Source organism: Pipra filicauda, unplaced genomic scaffold (genome assembly GCF_003945595.2).
Source record: "Pipra filicauda isolate LSUMZ 115617 unplaced genomic scaffold, ASM394559v2 scaffold391_size691406_pilon, whole genome shotgun sequence".
Classification (NCBI taxonomy): domain Eukaryota; kingdom Metazoa; phylum Chordata; class Aves; order Passeriformes; family Pipridae; genus Pipra; species Pipra filicauda.
This window is the reverse complement of record NW_024104522.1, coordinates 383,630-402,929: the sequence shown is the minus strand read 5'-3', so window position 1 is coordinate 402,929 and position 19,300 is coordinate 383,630. Positions and strand designations below refer to the sequence as shown.

Below are 19,300 nucleotides of genomic sequence, written 5' to 3'. Positions count from 1 at the left end.
CGCTTCACCCAACGCTGTCAGTGTGAAGGACTTCATGGAAACTTCTCTGGTTTCTGTGCATGTCAGCTCTGAAAAGCGAGCTCATCTCTGAGCCAGGCAGCAGGTCCTACACTTCAATTATGTCCAAGAGGCAAGGGCAGCAGCCAGGCTGTGTGAGAGTCTCCAGCCCTCACATCACAGGGCAGTGAAATCTGCTCTTGGGCTGGCTCTGCCAGGCTCCCTGGGCAGCCAGCAGCGGTATCAGTAGAGCTGGTAGTTACCCTCTTCCCCATTTTTTCCCATTTTCCTCTCTTTTTCTCATTTTTACATGAAGCTGAGCTGTGCAAATGTTTGATCCCCTCGGACACTGGACAGAGAAGTGAAGGTCGTTGCTGTCCTCCCGGGGAAATCTGCCTGTGGTCAGCACTGCTGGGTCCAACACTGCCTAAACCTGGCTGGAAATGTCTGTGCCTGGACTTACTGCAGCCTGTTGGGGTGTAGGGTGCTGGGCAGGGACCTACCTGTATGTGAGGAGGTTGTGGGATGGATCCTGAAGTCACCCAGTGGGCAGGAATGGGACCAGAGGACTGTGCCCCTGTTCCCCATCCCTCAGCATCCAGCCCCAGACAGTGTCTCCTTGGTAAGAGCTCTGAGTGGCATCTGGTTTGGCTTCGCTGTTGCTCCCTGTGGCTTTGCTGTGCTATGGGCTTGATTTTAATAGAAGATGAAAGCATGGCAGGGGCGTGGAGGCGGCAGAGAAGGCCCTGAGCTGAATGAAGCTCAGGCTGGCACTGATTCCTCGACAGAGCGAGTGGCCCCGCCGCTGCGAGCGGGGTGTGTGGGAGCCCTCACCCTCGGAAAAAACAGAGAGATGCTAAAAAAAAGCCCAGACCAAGCTCTAGCAACATGTATCTGGCTTTGTTATAGATTAACCACTGCAATAGACCCCAGGCACTGTGCTGAGCTGGATGTTTAATCTACTCTTTTGATCCTTTTTTTTAGGAGAGGAACGTTGCTTCTGTTTTTATGTGGAGGTCACAGACTGCAGAGATGTTTGCCTTGCCTCTGTGCAACTCTAGGCAAGGGGTCAGGAGCAGAGGGTCCAAGCACTCCAACCCCAGGGCTGCAGGACACAGCCTGGTGTGGGTCTGGGGAGCGCCCTGCCCCAGGACATGTGATGGCAGGAGCTGACCCTTTGTCTCACTGCTGGGCAGAAATGCCACGGATTGACCAACTAATTCTCCCCTGAGCATCCTGGGGAGGGGCTGCTGGAGCGCCCCTGCCCCCACCGAGGGCCATTTGCCACCTGCAGTGCTGCTGAACCGGCTGCTTTCCTTTCTGGTGAGGTTTCAGGTGCCGCCCAGAGCGCAGGAGGGTTTTGCTGACCCTGCAGCCTGTAATCTTACTCCTGGACTTGAGACACCTCTTGGCCCCATTCCCCATTCCTCTGTCCCTAGGACAGGCTGTAATCATCTCTTGGCAGGACAGCCCTGACCTGAGCACTCCGGCTCACAGCAGATTTCCCCAGCCTCGCTGAGTGTTTGCAAAAATACCCAGTGATTTATTCCCGACAGCTCAGCTGGGTGGAGGAAAAAAACATGCTCTTTACATCTATTCCTAATTTTATTGTTTTTCCTTATAGCAGAGGTTATCAATAATAATATAGCAGGAACAGCTCCTGGCCCCAAACCTGTCAGTTTTCTACCCTTTTTTGTGGCACATGCCAGCCTGGTTTCTTGCCAGCCCAGTGTCTGCTGACAAGTGTCCAGCAGTGACACAGGTGAGATCAGTGATGGTGTGGGTGAGCCCTACTCCCTCAGGCCTGGATTGCAATGGGAATGACGGGTGATCCCCAGCCCTTTGCTGCCATTTACAGTCGCTGGGAGGTGACAACTGACCCCGACCCCCCTGCCACCCCCCGGCTGGTTATGGGAATGGAATGGGGGCTGGATGAAGTGGAAATGGAATGAAATGGCAAACCAAGAGGGACAGACAAGGCTTATAGGCCAGTGCTTCAGGAGGGGAATTTTCTTGGAATACATTTATTCTGGAAATGAGAAGGTGGTTCCCAGCCTTTCTGGTTCTGCGGGATGAGGGTGTTGGTGGGGGGAAAGCGACTGTGCCCCTGCAAGACCGGACCTGAGAAAAGCCTCATTGCAAATGGACAGAGGAGGAGCCAGGAATGTTTACTTATCCCTGGAGAGGCTGAGTTGGGTGGTGTTACTGGTTTCCTTGTCTGCACTGGGAGTGGGGCTGGCAAGGGAGCTCTGTGTCCCACCCCACAGACCCGGCGGATATAAGCACGTTGTTTTATCGGGGTGGGGGGGAATACATCAGTGTCTTAAAATGTGACCCCTCCAGGTTATTCACTGTGTAAATATATGCTCTTACCTAAAGAAAGCTGACTAAAAGTCAGTTAACTCTTCCTCTTGTCCCCGCCTGCCTCCTCACACAGCTCTGCAAGGTCTGCAGCCACAAAGCACAGTGAAAAATGAGCTTATTCAGCTGGCCCAGGAGACAGCTCAGGACTGGTGGAGATGGAGCAGGATGGAGAGAGCAGGATTATTGCCTAGGCTGGGGTTGGTGTTGCCCAAATTGGGGCAGGGAAGGTCCAGCCACGCTTCCACTAGCTGGGATGCCTGCAGGACCTGAACACGATGCCTCCGTCTCTGGGCAAAGCAAAGCTGCTTCCCTGTGACTGCTGAAGACTGGGAATCCTGTTCTTCACCAGTCCCTTTTCGCAGCATCCCTGCCTCCCCCTGCCCTTCCCGAGGGTGGCCACAGGGCTTGACACCCCTTTTCCATGGTGCCCAGGGCGGGAGAGGCGAGCAGGCTGACCTCAGTATCCCAATGCTGGGACAGCCGAGCCCTTCTCCCCCTGCAAGCCCTGGGCTCCCCCTCCCTGCTGCCTCCCCAGCGCGGTGCTGGCACACAAACCCAGCTGCAGGCCCGGGCTGTGCGACAGCGAAATGCTGGGAAAGTGGGCGGGCGCCAAGGACTTTGATCCCCGGCCACGAAAACCTCCTCCGCAAGCTGCCTTCTCTTGCGAAATAACCTCCTGGAGGGGGGGTGGCTGAGCTGGAGCGTACTGCCCCAAAAAGGGAGTTTGGCTGGTCAGTGATGGGGTCGTCGGCAGCCTCACAGCGGTGCAGAGCCGGTGCCAGCGCTGGAGACGGGCAGGCGCCTGTGGCACCACAGACATTTCCCTTGGACTGCGCCCAAGGGCTGCTGCTCCTCCCTGGTACATCTGCACATACCAGCACCAGCAAGGCCAGCTGGAAACCTTCTCAGGTGGCAGAGGGCATGTGCCCAGTGTGACACTGAGCCCCTTCTTCCAGAGATGCCTGGCAGGGCAAGACAGGCAGCTCTGCAGGGCATTGAGATCCTGATCCCTCCTGCAGCGGGACTGTGGGGTGGGTGGCTGGTGCAGAATTGTCAGATGTGGATGTTAGTGTGTGCCTTAAAAACATTAAAAAAGGGGGTTTTCAAATTTTTAAAAATTTGGTTTTTTTTTTTTCCTTCCTGGGGTTCTCAGCAGCCCCAGCTCACCCCAGCTCAGGTGGGTGATGCTGAGCTGCTGGGTATAAGCATTGTGCTGTGCTGGACATGCAATATCAGCCTGGCTGGGAATGAAAGGGCCACAGGTGCCCTCTGCTAACTGGTTCACTGAGCCACTGATGAACAACTTCTTTTCCCCATTTTTGTTGTCTTTATTCCAATGCCAGCACCATCCAGCATGCTGGTGGAGAGGGGCTTTTTATGTTATTTAAGCACAAACATGGGAAATAGAGGGATTTTTTAGTGAATGCCAGATTGTAGCTTGATCGAATCAAGGCAGAAGATGGTCTGCACAAACAGAAGAAAAACATCTGGGAGTTCTCATACCAGGAAGCCTCCTCACATAGACAACACAAACCCTATCCCATGGTCTGAAATGCTGTCAGGTCCTCAGCGAGGTGATAGTCTCCCCTGAACTGCTGCTGCAAACATCCCAGACTACCAGGTAGACACTGGCTGTGCAGGACCAAGGCTCCCAAGGCTCCTGCAGTCACGGCCAGCCCTGCCATGATCCGCTTTTATTTCACTATTCTGTACTTAAACACAGATTTTTTATTAGCATTTCTGCTCCTTTGTTTCTGACCACAGCCTTGTCTCTCACACCCACGAGCATCAGAGAGACACCTCTGCACCAGAGGCTTGCTGTCCTGTGAACCTGCCTCGGTCTGCACCATCCCGATCATCCTCTGGGCCTGAGAAGTTTAGGACATCAGGGCCATAAAGCCCTTAACATCACTCCAGTGTCACGCAGCTCTGGCTCCCCAAGCCCAGCAATAACTTGAAGTGTTTTCCTACTCTGCCAAGTACCCTGAGTGACCCCTGGCACTCCCCTCCCCGTCTCTGTGCAGCGCCTGGGACAGATGGACCTGGTTCTGGTCACAGTGGAGGGGATGGAGGCAGCATCACCAGTGTACCTTCACCCTCCTGCCACACCAAACAGGGCCATGGCACCCACCAGCTCTGCAGAGCTGGGCACGGACATGGCCACCCAACTTTTTCCTCCAGAGAATGGAACTTTTTTTAACACAAGGAAAAAAACCCCAAAAACATCCCACCCCCAAACATGTTTTTAAGGAGAAACAAAGATTAGAAATACTGTAAGCAGTGGAGACAAAACACCAAAAATAGCATCCGAAGTTTCTCCGCGCGCTCTCCCTGCAGGCAGCCCTGCACTATATTTGTCTTCACTTGCCATTTCTGCTGCAATCAATTTGCGATTGCCGCTGGCGAGGAACCCATCTATTAAAAGCTCAGTTGAGATCTATGGTGAAGATGTCTGCAATAAAAAAATCCGGGCATTCATTAAAAAAAAAATAAACAATGTCCTCTGCAGGTCTTCCCTTTCCCAACAAAATCCACTAAAACCATCACTGGCTGTGTTGTCTGGGCTCAGGAGCAGCCGTGGAAGCCCAGTGTGGGTTTCCTTCCACATGGAGAGGGATTTGCTCTGCAGCTGCTCCGAGGCTTGGAAGCACTTGGTGTTTGCTGCATGTTGTGCCTCGTCTCCACAATTTGCTGCAGGCCATCCTGGTGAGGCAGATTCCTCCCGGGTCAATTGTTTTTATCATAAAAACAAATGTTTTCTAGCATCCCTTTCATCCAGGATGAAAGCGCAGACAGGAATCACACAACTCCCTGCGCTGCCTTGGTGGGCACTCACTCTCCCTTGAGAGAAATGGGATAGGAGGGACAGGGAAGGCAAACAGGACCCTGGAGTGATCCCTGCATTTGCCTAAAAAAATAAACCCATGGGGCTGTCTAAAAAAATAACTGACAGGACTCCCTGAAGGCACAAGGCTCTGCCCCAGCTCCTGCCCCAAAGCGTCACGGCCAGTGCTGACATCTAAGTGGTTTCTGCCAGAGCCAGGGACAGGCTGGGCACCTGTCTGACACCATCCAGTCGAGGAGGGGACAGGGATGGAGGCAGGAGGGCAATGGGGCCCTTTGAGGAGGCTGAAGGCATAGAGCCTGTGTAGCCAAGCACAACAGAGGCTGCGGGGGGATACAATTGCTGCCTATAAATAGTGCCAGGAAGCAAGCATTAGGGAGGCAAGAAAGCTATTCAAGCTAGAGGACAATGTTGGCACTAAAGCAAATAGATATAATTAGCCATTAATAAATGAAGGCCAAAGATTAGAGAAAGTATCTAATATCAGAAAAGTGAGAGCTGGGAAAGCTTTTCAGGGGGAAGGGCAGAGGAGACCTTGACCAGTGTTTAAAACAGGCTGTGGTTATTTTTTAAAAGCCATAAAGTTACGAGCTGTCAAACCCAGCCTGCTGCGATTGCTGATGAGCCTTTCTTCTGTGTAAAAGGGAAGATTTGGCCTCTCCATGGCATCACAAACAGCAGAGGGGCTGGGAAGCCAGTGCAGGGCCAGCGGGGTTATGAGGTTGATGCCTCTGCACGCTCCCCAGCTCTAGAAAGTACCAAAGAACCAGCACAGAAGAAAACCCCCAGACATGCAACTCCCTGGGCCAGGGACATGGGATGAGCCCCAGTGGAGGGAACAGAGGGGTCTATGAGAGGGGGTTGGTTTTCTTTCCTTTTCACAAAAGCAAACCTGAACAAATAGGCACATGAAGGACAAGTGACAGTGAGCACCGAGCTTGCTTGCCTCAGCCCTCCTGACCTTTAAACAGCGACTGCCTTGTGCCCACACCAGCCCTCCACCCTGGCTCCAGCACCACAAGCCCCATCCTGGCACTGTTCCCTTGGGAAAGCTCAGGGTGGAGACTCACAGGGTGCCCCCATGGGAGCTCCAACAACTCTGATCCTTGTGGCAGAGCCATAGTTGGGCTGTCTGGGGGTTGCTGTGTGCTGGCTCAGTACAAACCCCAGGAAGACTCTTCTCACCAGTGATAAGAGCAAGAGCCCTGGGCAGTGGTCCTGTTATCTGAGACAGCCACTGCCAGCTGCTGCCACGGCTTTGCTTCGCTCCCAGGGGAGCTGCAGGAGCCCTTTCTTGTGGAAGCCATTGCAGGGAGCCAGGTGCCTTTTCTGGAGCTAAGTGCAACTTGCTGAGTGCAAATTGCACTGTCTGTGCTGTATGAGCAGGGGCATGGATACAGCCATGAGCTCTCTGGCCTTGAGACCCCTTGAGTTCACCAACTCCTGCAGCAGCTTCCTGCTCCAACCCTCACAGGGCTGGCAGCGGTCGAGTGCCATCAGCCTGTGCAGCCACGGGCACCATCCTGTCCTGTGCTGTCCTGTGTGGAGCAGCTCCAGCATGGGGCTGACTGGAGGGGCTGCTCCTGCCCTGGAGCTGGGGCTGGGTGCAGGCAGCAGTGCAGGCAGCAGCCAGTGCCTGTGTGTGTGCACGGGTATGGCAGTGACAGAGATGATTCCTCCTTGGTTGCTATTTCCAGCAGATGAAGTCACTGAGCTCAGCGGAGGGTGAGTCAGTGCCGGTCCCAGCGAGGCCCCGTGTGCAGCCCCCGCTCTGCAGAGCCCACCAGGCCTGTGCCCCAGGGCTGAGTTCAGTGGGGTTCAGGTTTGCAGCGGAACAGTGTCAGTGTGGCTTCACTGCACAGTGTCTCCTGGGCTCAGCTCTCCCCCCACGGCCCCAGCTTTGTCCCAAACAGCAGTATGTCTCTTCAGTGGGTATGTCCCTCACGGGGCCATGGGGTGCCCTGGCCCATGGTCACAACATGTTTTGTTTAAAAATCCCTGCACACATTTCCACGCACGCTCTCGGCTGTGAACAGCCATGCTGTGCCCATCAGCTCCACCAGCGTGGGACACACACTGTGGTTGGCCACAGAGCAGCATGGCCACAAGTGCTGCTTGCTGGGCACCAGCAGCCACAGCTGGAATCTCCCAAACCCCACCTGGGCTCCCCAGAGGACGTGTGGGAGGTGGGGGCTGTGGGAGCAGGGAGGTGAACAGGCTGAAACAACTGGGAGCTCTTCCCCCTCACCTTCCCTCCCCCTCCCCTCCCTTCACTTATCCACCCATTGAGCTCCCTTTGGTTTTTTGAGTTTTCTGCTGCAGGGTTTAAGGCCCAAGAAGCAAACCCACTGCTGGCTGTTTGTGTCAGGTCAGTGAGCTAAAGCACTGTGTGGGATGGGCAGGTGGACACTGGTGGCTGTGTGGCAGAGCAGGAGGGAGTGATGGCAGCTCTGCAGCCTGGTCCCAGCCTTGCACTGAAGCGGGGATCTTGGTCCCTGTGGGTGGCAGAGATGGGATACCCAGGTCTGAGCTGAGGGGTTGGATGTCGTTTCCATGGATCCACCTATGTCCCAGAGCAAGGGGGGCTGTGCTCCCTGAGCTCTGAGCACAGCCTTGGCTCTGGCCCCTTCCCCACAGTCACAGCACAGGGTGGTCAAATCCTGCACCAGGGCTGTGATAACAAACATGCTTTCCAAAGAGAGGAAGTGAGAACTCCCTGCCTCACCGTGCGGTGTAAGTGCTGCCGGCCGGGGCAGGCGCTGCCCGCCTCCTTCCTGTCTGATTGAGTTTGTTTGCCTTCTCCAAAGCAAACAGTGTGAACCTGGGGGGTGTTTGGCAAATCCCCTCTCTTGTTTTTAAAAGCTGCTTCCTGTGCCAGGTTTCCGACATCCTGTTCCTTCCAAACATTGCTGGTGAGGGGCTGCAGGAGGATCCCAGAAACAGTCGATACTTCCAACCCAGCGTCTGAGTGTGGGGCTTATCTGCCAGCTGCTCCCGCTGGCTGCAGGGTGGCCACGGCCATGCTGCGACTCCATCAAGAGCCAAGGGGACTCACAAAGCCCATGCTGGGGTCACCTGTGCCTGGGGGGGCTGCAAGAGCCCTCTGCACCCCCAGAGGCTGTGCCCATCTGGCTGCACTGGAGCCAGTGGCACGGCCCCTCCGGCACCCGCCTGCTCCAGCACGCTCAGCCTTCCTCTCCCTTCCGAGGGCTTGGCCATGACCTGGTGCACTTGAGCCCTTCACTGCTTTGCTGAACTTCTGCTCCTGGTATGGGCATCTGCCACCTTGGATCAATCTGCAGCAAGGACTTGCTGAAATGGGAATCCTTGCCATACCTCTGCTGCCTTCCTTGTAATCAAAAGCTCCTTTCCTTCATAATAATCTTCATTTTAATCTAGTACAAAAAAAAGCATTTTACCCTTATGGATTCAAAAAAACTATTCCAGCTCTAGCAATACTGTGAACTTGATGACTCAAAAATGTGCTGAAGTACAAGTTAGGTAGAAGGAATCAATAACAATTTATCATGAAAAGGCAAGCCCAGTAGAAACAAGAGGTTCCAATAGGACAGAATAAACTCAGCTTTAGGAAAGTACCATCATACCCCCTGTTCCAGTAATCAAACATGTTATTTCAAACTTAGTCGCTCAAAAATGTTGCAAAACAACCCCCCCTATTATTCTTTCAAACTAGTTTGAACTTCCTATGATTTAACAAAGATGTAATCATATCCGCAGAGATCCCAGTTCCTTACGAGCATCTTAAAAAGCACGAATGAATCATTTCCTTGTACAACAATCAACTTTGCAATGCCATGGTCTTGGAAATGATAGTTGAACAGTTGAAGGCAAGCACTCAAAAGAAAATAAAAGCATTTAATGCAAAATATTTTACCAAAAGTTTCTACAGCAATTTCATATAAGTGGAGTCTTCTCTTAAAACATGAAACCACCGATACAAATGTATTGTTCCAAAGGGGATTACAAAACTTTCTCCTCAGCCACACAGGAGGTAGGAAGGGCATTTCTCTCACCTGAAAACACCTAAGATGAACTCCAAAGTAACATTCAGGACAGAGCCTGCAATGTCTAAGCGAAGGGAACACACAGATGTTTTGGGACTAAAACTTCACAGGCTGATATCCCTTTACTCCATAAGGCTTTATTAAGATTCCTAATAATTTGTGGGCATGCAATGGAAATATCCGAGATGCCTGCCAGCTCTATTATATGGTTTTTCCTAGTGATGGGAAGCCTGATGTCAGGGCAGACACGGGCTGTGTTCCCCTGCAAGGAGCAGCCTTAGGGACGGTTCTTTCTGTTCCTGCTCAGTTGCTCCAGGCTGCAGTTTCTGGGACCTGAGGGCAGGTGTCAGCTGGTGCATCCTGGCCCCTCTGGCTGTCCAGTGGCTCAGGGAAGGGCAGCCACTGGGAGCAACAAGTGGTGCAGCTACCCCTGGATCCCCATCTACATTTGCAGCTTCCCCCAGGCTGTTGACACTTTAACAGGTTCAGAGAGGGCTTGTTGTGGAGCGAGCGAGGCCTTTCGGAGACCAACGGCACCATCCCAGCAGGCCCACAAAGAGCAAGAGACAAAATTGGTCCTTGTTGAGAAGCAGCAAGAGGCAGCTGGAAGGGAAGGGCAGGACAGGCTGGGGCCCCTGCACAGAGCCCTGCAGCAGCACAGGCACTTCCCAGCACATTCACTCATTCCTTCGCTTGGCACACGGGGCGGTCTGGGGACCTTTACCTGTGAAAGGAGCTCTTTCACCCCCGTCCTGCTCCCTGCAGCGTCCTGTGGGGCTGGGCTCTGCCTGGGCCGCTGCCAGCCATGCAGAGAAAGGCTCCAGCTGAGCCCTGGGGAGCTGGGCTGCCTGCCCCTGCTTCGCAAAACAACACCACAACTGCCTTCGAGGAAGATGCAGCGTGGGGGGACGAGCTCTCTAGAAAACAAAGCCACATTAACCGGCCTCAACAAAGCAGCAGTTCTCTTTCCCAGGGGAAGGGCAGGCCAGTGCCTTCCCTCCCCAGGACAGACTGTCTTTCAGGCTCTCTGGGGACACGTGGGAGGCGCCTTTTCTGTTGTTGCTGTGCTGCCCCAGTGCTGGGCTCCCCGTGCTGCTACCAGGAGCTGAAGTCCCCAAAGCCTGAGCTCTTTTTCTCTTTCTTCGCAGCTGTGCTGGTCGAGGGCCCGTCCTCCTCTGCGCTGCGCTTCCTGGAGCCAAAACGAAAACAACTCTCAGGGACTATTTACTCTTCAGCAGGACCAGGGCAGCTGGATGCCTGTTCTCCCCAACAACAGCTGTACCAGAACTGGCCCATCCCTGGTCGAGCAGAGAGCAGTGCAAGCTCTGTGCCAGCACGGGGACTGCAGGGGGTTGGACATGGGGGCCCCTGGCAAGGCTAGAAAGAGTGTGTGAGTCTGTGGGCATGGTTTGGGTCAGGCTTTGAACACTTCCAGGAATGTGTTCAAAGCACATTAAGTTCTCCAGGCTGGAGCTGAAGATTTACAAGCTGTACTTTTTTATCATGGTCATGATGAAAACATGAGCCATGAGTTCCTTCTACACCTTCTCACCTGCACTTGTGGCAGCGAATGGATTCATGAGGAATTAGGTATAAAGCAGCTGGGCGAGCTTCTCAGATTCTTTCCTGTTTCTCAAGCCCAGCCTGTTGCAGCTGCTGCTGCTGTTTGAGCAGAGTTTGCAACCCCAGAGAAACATTATGCAGCCAGCTCACGTGCTCTGGTTTTATTGTCAGGTATCAGTAGATGACAGGGAGAACAGAGAACCCTGAACCTGCCAAAGGGCTGTGTGGACAAACTCCCAGTGTCAAGGCAGGCTGCAAGGACTGAAGGTCCTTTCTATACTGCTTGGTCCTTTCCACAGAGCCACAAGCTCGGCCAGTGTTTCCTCTGTAAATACAGTGCAACATGGCAGCAGTTTTAAGCTGAACATATTTTAAGGGACAAGCAGTATTTCGTAACTGAAACATTTTACTGACACACCAAACTGACCCACCTGGGCTAACATATTTCTGTTCTCACAGTTATGCAAATGCCTGTAAGTCACAGAGGCACACACAAGCTGATTAAATAGCTGCCCAGATCTGTGTATGCATAAATATAGGCCTTTATGCAGACAGACAACAACACTTTCACAAATGCTTTTAGAGAAGTCTGCTAAAAATCAAGTGGAAGGCATTTATTTTAATTTTTCCCAAACACATGCTAAGCTGCTGCTCAGCCAGGATTCTGTAGTGTCCTTAGGAAAGAAAACAGTGCTGCCAATCCTGACAGGAGTATAAAGGGTGTCTGGGAGAGGGTGCTTTAGGATAAGCCTGTCCAACCAGCCGGGTACCAGGAGCTACTCACCAGACACCCTGTGCTCCCACAGCAGGCCTGGGAACCTGCTCCCCTTTCCAGCCAGTTCAGTTGTTTGTGTGGCTGAACAGGGAACCAGATCAGCAGACTGATGGGGGCTTAGGGAAACTACTTTGTGCAGGGGAGAAGTTGTTAAATGAAAAACATCTGTGGGACCATGGCCTTCAGAAAAGGAAGAGGATAACAGATAGTGTGGGAAGTGACACTGTACAGTTCCTCAAGGACTTCTGAGTTCTGGAAATATATCTACAGTTCTGAAGTCAGTACATGCTGTTAAAGACCAACTTGCTAAAGAACAACTTGGTCACGTTCAAGTGCTAAAAGAAATGCTCAGTTAACTTGTAATCTTGAAAAACAACAGGAGAGGAAACTCTTGACTGTTAGGACTATATGAAGATGTCTTTGCTGGCACAAACCAAACATCTGAGCAATGGCCCTGGACATAGTCAGCATCCAGCAGGAAAGGAACCTAAAACACTCAGCCAAGATCAGATGGGCAGGGAACTCACGCTGCAGCCATGTTGATGTATTTTCCAATCCCCTGCCGGTAAGTTTTAGGAGCCTGGACCTCCTTCTGTGGTGGGACCACCTCAGCTTTTGTTTTGGCTGCTTCTTCTTCCTGCTGGAACTTCTCTCTTTCAGCAGTGACCTGTGGGAAGCAAAGGATGCAATCTGTTGCAGGAGACAGAATAAGGAGAAAAGGTCTACAATTCTTTGAAGCTTTAAGCACTCTAACCCAGCAATCGGCACCGCGGTGATTACAGGGCAGGCTTCAGGAGACACCTCTCAATGGCCACTGCAAACAGGCTACCTACAGGAAGAGTCCTTCGTTCTTACCTGAAGCTACCCAGAGCTAGAGTGGGCATTTGAAAGGAAGCCATGGGAAGCTGATGGCCTGGGCACCGTGCCAGACTCAGCTGCAAGAGTAACTCTGCACCGAAAGAGTGACGATGATCCTGGCACACCAGGCACTGCTGAATGGCAGTTGCTTAACCTTAGCTGGCAACCATATGGGCCAGGGGCTGCCCATGTTCAAAGAAAAGGCATTAAGTTACAAAGTTCTCCACAGAAGAGCTTTGGCCTTTCAAATAAAACAGTCAACCAACCAACCATCCTCACCTGCGCATCAGCCTCTTCATAGGGATCAACAAACACCGTCGTCGTCTGAATTCGTATTTCCTCCTGGGAGCAGAAGAGAAGAACAATAATTCCATCTGCTGATTAAGTTGTGCCATCTCCCCCAAATTCAGTTTTGAGAAGTGTCAGCAGGGTGAGCAGCACTGCCATGCGAGGCCACAGCCCCTGGTGCTTCACACGTACCTTGGGACGGTCTGTTTTTGGGTCACTTTCCACATTCTCCATAGCAGTCAGAGTCTCAAAGCCACCAACCACCCTAAAAGAGGAAAGACATGATATCCATCTGTCACAACATACTCAAAATATTCCTGCACCCTTACATTTAATATATCTAATTTATGACCATTCTCTAGCAGATTTTTAAAACACCATGCTTGGGTGATGGAAAATCAGCAACTGTATTTGGAAGATCTAAGAAAATGTCATTCAGCATGGAAGGTCAAAATTTTTTCTCAGATATGGGATCTGAATTTAAAACTAAGCACAACATGGAAAAGTCAAACACTCAGAGGCAAAGCAGAGCCATTTGTCCAAAAACCCTGGAGCCACACAAACCAGCCAGATGAGGAACAAGTCTCTCTGTTTTTAAATTGTACATCAGACTGAAGATGTTATCAGGAAGAAAGGGAATGGTAACTGCAGCACTACAGGAGAGCAGTGACAGAGCTGTCTGCACTAACACCAATAACACAGAAAGCACAGGATTGCTCCAGGAGAACGTCATGACCGTGAGCTCATGAGGGCTCTGGGAAAGCAGCAGAGCATCAGATCACAGCCACAGGGTAATGCTGGGACACTTCTCACTGCAGTTCTTACTTTGGAGGATGTCAGATCCCTGGCCTCTCACTTTTCAAGTCAACATATCCAAATACTTGCTTGAAAATGTTTAAGGCTGAAGCCTTTCTGAAGTGTTGCACGTTCATTTTCAAAAAAAAAAAGTGTGGAACAATGGGAAACTTCCAGAAAAGCATATTTAGAAGGGATAAATGGGGTAAACCAGATAATTATAATCCTGTCATCCATACCAGAAAAATAATGGAATAGTGGAGACAGGACATGATTAAGAAAGAAAGGAAATAAGTAACGGCAATCAACAAGGCTTTGTAGAAAACAGTCTGTCAAACAACCTTCTGTCACTGAGACAACAGATGTGGTTAACAGGGATAACAGTGTCCATGGAACAGACTTCTGGAGGGCGGCTGATATTTTGATTGAGGAACCAGAACGATATGAGGTGAACACAGCACACATTAAATAAAAAATTGGCTGACAGGTGTTAAAATCTAATTTTAAACAGGAACCACCGAGTCAGTACATTTCCAGAGGGGTCCTGCTGGCATCAGATCTTGGTCCCAGGGTATTTAACACTTTTATTCACATCATCCCCAATTCTATTTGAAAACAGCTATTCTTAGAAGAGCAGTAAATAAAGAGGAAGACAGGCTGTTGATGCCAAGCGATCCAGATCCATTAGCAAAGCAGGCTGTTGCTGGACAACATCTGTTTTAAGAGAGCCAAGCCACATGGCCAGGAAACAAAACTACAGTTCCTATTGACACCGTGGGACAATGAGAAGCAGCTGTAATTCCCAAAAGCATTGCTCCTGCAGGCAGAGGAGTTTGGGGCCGGGAGCTCAGCAATGAGGACAGGGGGGCTCAGCAGTGAGGACAGGGGGGCTCAGCAATGAGGACAGGGGAGCTCAGCAATGAGGACAGGGGGGCTCAGCAGTGAGGACAGGGGAGCTCAGCAATGAGGACAGGGGGGCTCAGCAGTGAGGACAGGGGAGCTCAGCAGTGAGGACAGGGGGGCTCAGCAATGAGGACAGGGGGGCTCAGCAATGAGGACAGGGGGGCTCAGCAGTGAGGACAGGGGGGCTCAGCAATGAGGACAGGGGGGCTCAGCAATGAGGACAGGGGGGCTCAGCAGTGAGGACAGGGGAGCTCAGCAATGAGGACAGGGGGGCTCAGCAGTGAGGACAGGAACCGGCCACCGAGGGCCCCTGGACAGGGCAATCCCCCAGCCTTCACAGGGGGCAGCTCTTTTAAGGCCTGATTGCTGGGTTTACTGGGATTACTGGGACTCCAGCACCAGCACCGGCAGGCTGTCAAGGGCTGGGCAGATGAAATGGAGGAAAATCAAATTAAATGTAACTGGTGGGGAAAAAGAAATCAAACTGGTGGAATATGTAGTGTTTTATCGCCTAACTCTGCTTTCATATCAAAGAAATAAGCACTGCCTCAACCAAAACACACATTGTATTCACAGTCATCTTTGTACAGTCGTACCAGGCTATCTCACTCCCAGAGGTGTTTCACAGCCCTGCCCATCCTGGCATGGCATCTGCCCAGCCAGCACCAGGAGAGGCCCCCGGCTCTCACCTGCCACAGTCTCACCTGATCCCTGGAGAAATACACCTTTACACCACTCCCCACTGCCCCCACTGCCACCCCATGGGCTGGGACGGGCACTAAACACACCCAAAAAGACAGAGCCCATCACAGAGGATGAGCCCAGGCAGGTCAGAGAGGGTTCCTCAGCACCCTCCCCAGCACAGCTGTCCTTGCTCACGTTCAGTGCTGCTCCAGCCTCACTCCCCAGGGGCTGCTGATGTGCTGCACTCAGGCTGTGGCTTCTGAGAGCAATTAAAAACCAGGTATGCAGGCTAGAACAGCCTCAATCTTCTGTGACTGGAGGGAGCACACTGGGGGAGGCCGCACAGGGCTTGAAGACCCTGCATGAACTTTGGAAAGTTCATAACAAAAACTCAATTTTAAAATCTCCCTCCAGGCCCACATCAGACTCACTTATAATACTGGTGATTAACACCCAGTCTAAGACATATTCACTGTATTTTAACTGCCCCAAAGGAAACTTCTGATTTAATATTGAAGGATTTTCTAGCCAACAGTTCTACTCATTATCTGCCCATATGTTTTCATTTAATTAGGTTCTGATAATTTGAAATGGCCACATCAGCTATGCACTGGCAATCTCAACTGAGTAATCCCTTAGCCCATAGCTAGACCTCCCACAACAGTAGGTCTAATGCATTTTGGTGATGCTCCCAGATCTTCAGTCTCTATGCTAATTAAAATTTATTGGGAATATTTTGTCACTTGTATGTTTTAAAAGGCTGTGATAGACATGGCATTCACAGGTCATCAGTAAATGACCTAAACAGTCTATTTTGATGTGATTGTAAAGGGCTAAGGGGGAATAAGACAAAGTTGTTATGCCTGCAGAGCATGTCATTCTCTTTCCTTCTTCACTTCTTGTCTCACAAATGGAAAATTGCTTTTAGTTTTTTACACCCCTGCATTCTCCAACATTTTGCACAGATTGTATCTCTATGTGTATTACAGTGTCAGCACAATCAGCTTTCAATATAGGTTAATGTCTTTAGACACTGCCATAATACCAATAAAAAATAAAACCTGATTTGAATACAAACCACCAGCTGAGAGGAGAGAGCTCTGACCAGAGGCACTGGAAATAATCTACTGGTCACTTTTGTTCAGGGAGCACTTGGGAGCTTTGTCAGGATCAAGCTGGTGTTTCATCACTAAAAATTAATATCCAAAAAAGACAAGATCTGACAGCAAACATGACCCATCCTGTAAAACTGAACTACACACTAACCAAGGCAGTCATAGGTGGATGCAAAAAAATTGAGTATTTCAACTTAAGGTCTCAAACTGTAAAGGCTTTTCCAAGCTTTCTTCTGATCTAAGCAGAGAGACAATGTACATGCAAGCTCTTGAAACGTTACATGTTGTTATTGTCAAATCTCATGATGTTACATTGCAGCACTAAAATCAGTTTGATGAGATGTAATGTGTCAAAGCCCTTGCACTGGCATCACTTACAGCAACTGCTCCTCACAGAATGAGGAAACAAACACACCAGAGAAGTTTTGGGGATTCTTTGCCCGTCCCACAACACATACTTTGAGTGTAAGAAGAAAAGCTCATGGACATCTTGCCAAGAAAAAAGCCCATACAAGTTATATGTAGAAAAAACCATTAGATCAGTACACAAAAACATTAAAAAACCCCAAACCCAAACCGCTAAAGAGAGAGTCATTACTTAATATTATTCTAATATTCAAAGAACTCTATACATCATTTCCAATAAAAGAAAATGCAGACTCCAGAAGTCCAGCTAATATCCTTTTATAGTCTTTTCAAGTCCTAAACGTGTGACACAGAGAGTGACAGTTCCCTGTGCTGACCTGTCTCGTGCAGTGTCATTTCTGCCAAGCTGGGAGCCAGCAGGGAAGGGAGAAGGCAGAAACAAATTTAGTGTTTTCCCCTGCTTCTGGCTCTATTCCTTTTATAAGGTGCCACACATGGTTTGTCCTACATTGACTAAGTGAGGTTTAAACAGATGTTCAGATGACATGCTACAGGGGAAAGGGTAACACCTTCAAGACACCATTTACATTAGAACAACCAGTGACACCGAGAGTTTGCTGTGTGCTTCCAGGAGACACTGAACAGAGAAAGGATGATCTCAACTATATATTTAGCTCAGCATCTCTGAGACAGCTTGTATTTTTAGAGGAGCTTGATAAATGTTGCATTACATCTAAGCATGAATGACAAGGTAGGCACATTTAGGTTTTTTTTCTGTTAGCATAGGAATGAAAACAAAAATCTGCCCTTAATCGTGCAATTCTGTTTTCTTGAAAACTGGGTAAGTCAGCACTGGATATCTTTGCATTTCACATTTAGATATGTTATTAAAATCTTCCTTCCTGTCAGGGCTCCTTTATGTAACCTGGTAACCTTGCTTCATAACCACCACCAATGTCTTTGCACGGCGTGTAGGTGGAATATCTGGAGCAAGCTCTGTCCATGTGCAATGTGCCAGGGAAGGTCTCACTGGACACCAGCCAATGCTGCCCCCAGAGAGGAGTGCATCTCCCTCATGGGGACCTATTTCTCATACTTTTGTTTAGAAAAGAATTATAGGAATCAAGCCTTATGCAGTGCTGGGGATGGCAGCAGTCCAGGACGATAGTTTCCTGGTCAGAGGATGATAAAACAACAATGTCTGGACTGTTTAAAAAAGTGCTTTGAACTAGAAACAGAAACCAGAAAGAAACATTGCTGTATGTGTAAACACATTCTGCCCTTAGGGTTATTTTTATAAAAAGGAGAACATATATTTATATACACACACAGAGAACAGTACATACATGCACAAACACGTACAACCGGGACAAAATGTCTTCTATGCACACACTCAATCTGCAGTGGAGGGTGCAATTCCAACATGCAACAAGAACGCAGCCAAAATATCTCCATCTCTCATAAGGGCTTAATCTAGCAGGTGAGACGTGGTAATAAAGGGTGCTGAAAAAATCAAACAACTTGGAAAAATCTTTTTGAAACTAGACTCAACAGAAGAACCTGGCACACAAGGACTTCCCTGCTTTGGCACAGGTCCCTCTCCAGAGACAATACAACTGTTTTGGACATGACAGCAGCCCTCATGCAGCTCCAACAGCCCAGTCCTGGTGTGCTGCAGGAGACCACAGCCACAGCTTCCAAAGGAGGCCTGGCTTCTCTTCCCACCTTGCTCTTCCCTCCTATCCTAGTGTCTGGGGAGCAGACTCTGCAGGGCAAAATTAGGTCAGGCTCCTACACAGAATCAGCTCTTCTGCTGTCACACGATTTCTCCACTCTTCAATTGTACTAAAGCAGAAGAGCAAGAAGAACATGAGTTTTCCAGCTTAGAAGCCATTGGGATTCACTGATTCAAACCATACAGGGAATGTTGCAAGTGGAACCAGACACTTATTTAACCCTACCCGGCTAACTGGCAGTTGTTTTATGGAGAAAATTACTTTAGAGGACAAGAGTTACTTTCACTGCCCCATTCTACAGAATGGCAGTACAAAGCATTAAAGAGGTTAAGGAATACTTAATAGAGAGTGATACTGATCCAAGGGAAGAACTCTCTTCCACAAAAGCATCTGGCAAGGGGAGAAGGGAAGAAAAGAGAAGACTAAGCTGAGTGAATGTCAGCTACTGACTGATGCCTCCAATTTGACTTCATTTTCAAGTCCACCGTGCTCTGCTTGTCCTAAATCTCACCCAAAATTCCAAAAGCATTTTTCTCCTCCTGTTGAACACCTTCCACTATTATTTGAAACATGCACTTTTTAATGTGTCTCTTCAGCTTTGGAACAGGCTCCCAAAACACATCCACAAAGCAATTTAACTTTTTCCTGAGGGTTTCTTTTTCTGAAAAAAGTGTAAACTGTTGGTGGAAGGTAGACTGAAATGGGTCATTGTCACAACTTCCCTGTATCTATATGCAGTCTCTTTTCTGCTTACACAGCTCTCAGGGACAGAGATTGTTTCTAAGTCTGCTTATAAAGTGTAAATGTAGCAGGTCTCTGATCCACAGAAGCTGCAGGACATTGGAAAAACAGAAAACATACTAACAACATGGATGGGATGTGCTTGCATCTAAATTGCATGAAGCATAGCAGACAGGAATCTGAGCCTCTCTGCTGTTTTGACTGCAATGTTCCTGTAGCTCATGCAGATCACAGCACAGCTGAAC

The 19,300-nt window shown here is 49.9% G+C and overlaps 1 protein-coding gene across 2 annotated transcripts in view; it reads right to left on the bottom strand.

Moving 5' to 3' along the window:
* Positions 1-8,708: 8,708 nt before the first annotated feature.
* The window catches only part of PPIL2 (peptidylprolyl isomerase like 2), a 69,062-nt gene continuing 58,470 nt past the window's right edge, over positions 8,709-19,300 (bottom strand). For both annotated transcript variants that reach the window (XM_027733103.2, XM_039385057.1), the window contains 4 exons: positions 12,908-12,980; positions 12,707-12,769; positions 12,097-12,236; positions 8,709-10,420 (listed from right to left, as the gene is read on the bottom strand). In XM_027733103.2, the coding sequence (XP_027588904.1) occupies positions 10,327-10,420; positions 12,097-12,236; positions 12,707-12,769; positions 12,908-12,980 (370 nt within the window). In that variant the 3' untranslated portion in view covers positions 8,709-10,326. The remainder of the gene's footprint in view (positions 10,421-12,096; positions 12,237-12,706; positions 12,770-12,907; positions 12,981-19,300) is intronic.